This window comes from Lissotriton vulgaris, chromosome 3_1 (assembly GCF_964263255.1).
Source record: "Lissotriton vulgaris chromosome 3_1, aLisVul1.2, whole genome shotgun sequence".
In the NCBI taxonomy this organism is placed as follows: Eukaryota; Metazoa; Chordata; class Amphibia; order Caudata; family Salamandridae; genus Lissotriton; species Lissotriton vulgaris.
In genome coordinates this window covers 1,482,991,808-1,482,996,717 of record NC_141689.1, presented here as the reverse complement: position 1 = coordinate 1,482,996,717, position 4,910 = coordinate 1,482,991,808, and the positions used below count along the sequence as shown (strand labels likewise).

The following is a 4,910-nucleotide window of genomic DNA, read 5'->3' as shown; positions in this document are numbered from 1 at the left end:
TTCTTTTTGGGGTGCTGTGATACAACTGGAGTCCTGCAGTAGCAAGTGTAGCCCCCTGGACTCCCACAGGAGCTCCACAGGAGTCAGGACACACCCTCCTCCCAATTCTGCAAGATTCCTGCAGGAATGAGGGAGGGAAATATAACTGGGTTGGTATCCCTTCAGGTTGGAGAGGGTTTGATATCTGCTGGGAGTTGGGTTCAGAGCCTTGCCAATAGCTGTGTGTGGTGGTAGGTTGGCATATTTACATATGGTAATAACATTTTACTTCACAAAATAAACCCTTCAAATTCACTGAAAAAAACAAAGGTTGAAATATGGTATATTTAGATATAGTAATAATATCTTACTTTATATAAAAAAGACATTCCCTGAAAAAAACAAATACTGAAGTGATGTCAGATGAAAATGTTAGTAACATTTTAAACTAAAAAACACTGAAATTCACAATTTATAGTTAACTCAAGAAATTATAACTGTGCTGTGGCCATGTGCTCATGACATGTTCTAATAACATCATTGATGACATTACTGACGACAACTGAAATTGCATCATTGAAGGCAACACTGTACATGGCAGGAGCAGGAGTTATAGCTTCTTGTGTTAATGCACATTCAACAAAAATGTTAGATTTTTTAAAAGATAGAGACTTTTGCCTATTTCGTCATTGCACCTCACAACTATTTTACTCATGCTTAACTTACTCAAATGCATGGGTAGCTAATCAAACCCTCTTTTACTTATTCTCAGTAAAGTCATCCCTTCCTTACTGCACAGAAATACATACGCAGACATACACATGGGAATGCTCTGCTTCTCTACTTCGACATAGCTGTTGATAATAATTGCATTGTGTGTCTTCGACTACCACTCCAACTTTGTCCATTTTCCGCAGTTATAATTATTAGTACTCCCTTCATGCTTACACACATCCTACTAATGAGTAGAATATAAAAAACCTTTCTAAGTTACTTATAAGGAGTTCAGAGACTATTTCCACTTTCTAATGGCTTAGCAGATAATTCTTGCTTTATAAATCCCATCTAAATTACAAATTCTTATATTACGAACTTTTGCGGGACAAGATAATAGATCATAGACACAGGTTCACTGTGTTTTTGTACATCATATTTGGCTTTCAGCAGGTGTTTCTTGTTACTGTGAGTGTTAAGCTTTGAACCAGAATTTTGAATTCACATTCAAAATGCCCTTAACCGGAAGCAAATGTAAGGCTTTATTTGTGAGATAATAAGTGCTGGTGCACAAAGTTAAGTGCAAAAGCACATGGCCAGCACTATCTGATTGTCAAGGTACTCAATACCAAGACTATGTAGTCTGAACTCCACCTCGTGACTCTTTCAACAGTCACCAACACTTCTTGTCCATTTACCTCACTCTTTAAATGTTATTTTTTTATCACTGCTGTCTATCTTAGTCAAAGTTTTCTGTCTATCTCTTGTTCCCTTTTACCCCTGGTTGTATTTTTCTATCTCATGTACTAAGTTAAAGTGGAAAAATAAGTGACAGTCCCCAGAAGAAATACAAGTGGGCTCTACTGGCAACCACCAGCTCAAATCAAGTATGGCGGAAATGTTTTCTAAAATAAAGGGCCTGATTACGATCTCGTTGGGAAAGCCTTCCCAACAACTTGGATCGGGAATGCCTTCCAAACGACTCTTGTGCTTGTAGTTTGAATTACGGAGTATGATGCAATGCATGTCAAATCCAAACAACTCGCACAGAACACAATACGGATGACCAACTCGTAAGGAACACAATCCATCCAAGCGAATCCTACGGAAACAAGGCAATGTGACCGACTCCTAAGCGAATGCTGCATGATAGCTTAGTATGTATGGGACAAACTTGGGCCACCCCCGACTGCATGATTAGGCATCCGGTGCAGTCAATGGAACGTGTCGGTTTTGATCAATAAAGTACAACAGAAATAGACAGAAAATGGCCAAACAAACATTAACAAAGGAAAAAAAGAATTTTTTAAAATCTAAACATCAACCACACCCACATCTCTACACATATATAAGACCAAAATAATGACCTTTGCTAATTTTCAACAACTGACAGGACATAGCCACTGATTACCTGCTGTCTGCCACATACACTCACACTTCACCCACCACACAACCTGCACTCATCTAGCACCTTTGATCAACTACATTCTCAAACACACACTCATTTACTCATACCCACTCCCCCTCACCTTCATACTCACCCACACCCTAATCTCCACCACCACCCCTCACCATGCCCCCAAGGAAGAATCCCAAGTTCACAGAGAAGGAGTTGGAAGTGATGAATGATGAAATTCTCAGAGCAGAGCCACAGTTATTTGAGAACTTAGTTCAACAGACCCCCCTGTCGCAGAGAAATAACAAGTGGGACAGGTTAGTCAACAAAATGAACGCTCATGCACCTTGCCTGCGCACAATGGATGATATCAGGAGTAGGTACTATGATGTGCAAGGGAGGGTCAAGAAGCTGCTGGCCAGAGACCATGCCCTGAGTGAGCCGACCGGCGGTGGCCTTCCTGCACCACCCGTGCACTTCACTTACCTGGAGGAGAAGGTGCTGGACATCCTTCAGCCAGAGGGCGTCTATGGAATACCAGGAGCCCCAGAGCCTGGTGAGTACATACTCAGAAAGCCAATAATGTTAACAAATACACAGGCATCACTGTCAAGGAAACAGTGAAACTAAACACTGTTAAGAAAGCTAAAATAAAACAGTGCAAAATAGCATGTAATGTGTATGCCAATTTGACTAACAATATACCTGCAATGTAACTGGAAATCTCACCATTTCCTAACATGTACATACTTATCGCTAACTCACAGCAAGGCTATGGGATCCAAACACAAGTCAACTGCATCAGCCATCTTTTTTGCACACAGTCATTCTCAGGAAAGCTGAGTCACAGGAAGGGTGTCTGGGATGGCTAAGAAGGTGGGTGTGGGTACAAGCTGGCTTGCACTGCTATAAGGTGTTGATCCTGAAGCACAATACCATCATAGCCTTGTGCTACAAACACCAAGACCCAGTGTCAGCCTTCTTGCCAGTGCTTTCCCACTGAGTTTGAGGTAAGCACAGTACCTGGTCGGCTTGTTGGGTTATGTGGAATGAGGAATATTTATACTGACTTCAACTCCCATCATGCCCTGTCCTCCACACACCTTCCCAGCAAGACCAAAAGGCACACCTGGGACTATGCAGTCTCCGAGAGTGAATGGAAATGTACTGCCAAGATGGCTGACACTGAGGACTAGTGTTTGATTTGACCACAAGTTCCATCAAGGCCTTGTTCTCCTCACACCAGTCCACAGTGTCAGCCATATTGGCTGTACATTTCCATTCATTCCCAGGGACTGCATAGTCCCAGGTGTGCTGTTTGGTCTGGCTGAGAAGGTGTGTAAAGGACAGGGCATGATGGGAGCTGACGTCCGTGCAAATACTCCTCCTTCCACATAACCCAACAAGCCCACCAGGTACTGTGCTTATCTCACAGTCAGTGTAAAAGTACTGCCAAGATGGCTGGCAACGGGGACTGGTGTGAGGAAAACAAGGCCTTTATGGGAACTGTGGTCAAATCAAACACAAGGCCCCAGTGTCAGCCATCTTGGCAGTACTTTTACAATCACTGTGAGGTGAGCACAGTTCCTGGTGGTCCTGTTGGGCTATGTGTGAGGAGGAGTACTTGCGCTGACTTCAACTTCCATCATGCCCTGCCCTCCATACTCCACAATGAGTGGCCTGGTGAAGCGGTATCGTCAAATGCAATCTCGTTCTTTCATGCTCTGAAGGTCATGGAAAGGCCTGTGCACTGCTGATCTCCTGCGGTACATATGTATCGAGTGAAAACACAGTTGAGGTCACTTTCCAATGTGCACAACAACATGCAATTACACACACACAGCATTCATTCATGACACAATGAAGTTAGAGGCCAAAGGTTGAACCTAGATACAAAGCACAGCGATGTGACACTTAACACACATGTTACCAAGCTATGGTTAGGCACCAATTGCAGTGCTGTACTGAACCTAGTCACAAATATCACATGGTTGAAAGGCACACCGAATTGCATCAGATAATGCCAGATTTGTGGCACATATGATACAGACAGCAGGTCACTGTGTGAACCATGCACTGTCACACAGTGGACACTGTCATGATGTCATGTCTGACAAACGTGTACAATCACATACACAGAACATTGACAATGTGAGGCAGGCATTTATTTGGCAAGCACCCATGTATGGCTGTGACACACAGACGCAACAACTACTCACATGACAAAACCAAGCTGATGTTGCAGCTAAATATCATGGTACCAAAATTGTGAAGTGTCTGAGTTGTACAAGACTCAGACACAGTAGATTTACAGACACAAAAAATTAACACAATGCATATTCTGAAACACAGTCGACCACAGCAGTGTATTTGTGGAGACACAACATGTCTTCCCCAATGATCCCCTGGGACTGTGTCCAAGCTCAGAAACGTGATCTGTGAAGTATACTCTCAATGTTGTGATGGCCCTCACAAACAGTGTGTTGTGTGCCCCTCAAGCTTGGCACTTTATAGGAGTGTGAGCTATCAAGCCCAATGTACAATATGTCATGTTAACTACTGTCCCCACACATGTAATGCACCAGAACATAACATTTTCTGCCCTGCTGACCGATTAGTGGAAGGACGCAGTGCCCGCATACGCTTCGGGCCAGACGTCACCTTTGGCTGTTGCTTGTAATGGTGAACGATGCGGGTGAGGATTCAAAGGACGCGTTAGCCACATCCAAACTGAGTCAGACGCCACCTTTGGCTGTTGCTTGTAATGGTGAACGACACGGGTGAGTATTCAAAGGATGCGTTAGCCGCATCGGAGATGGAC

The 4,910-nt window shown here is 43.4% G+C and overlaps 1 protein-coding gene across 1 annotated transcript; it reads left to right on the top strand.

Moving 5' to 3' along the window:
- The first annotated feature begins 2,266 nt into the window (after nt 1–2,266).
- On the top strand, nt 2,267–2,713 carry LOC147728051 (myb-related transcription factor, partner of profilin-like). Its single transcript, XM_086963724.1, has one exon. It carries the CDS (start codon nt 2,267–2,269, stop codon nt 2,711–2,713), a length of 447 nt encoding a protein of 148 aa, XP_086819850.1.
- Nucleotides 2,714–4,910: the final 2,197 nt, after the last annotated feature.

Bases quoted from the DNA above. Each gene is read 5' to 3' on its own strand.
- LOC147728051 (XM_086963724.1), top strand. From the start codon at position 2,267: ATGCCCCCAAGGAAGAATCCCAAGTTCACAGAGAAGGAGTTGGAAGTG.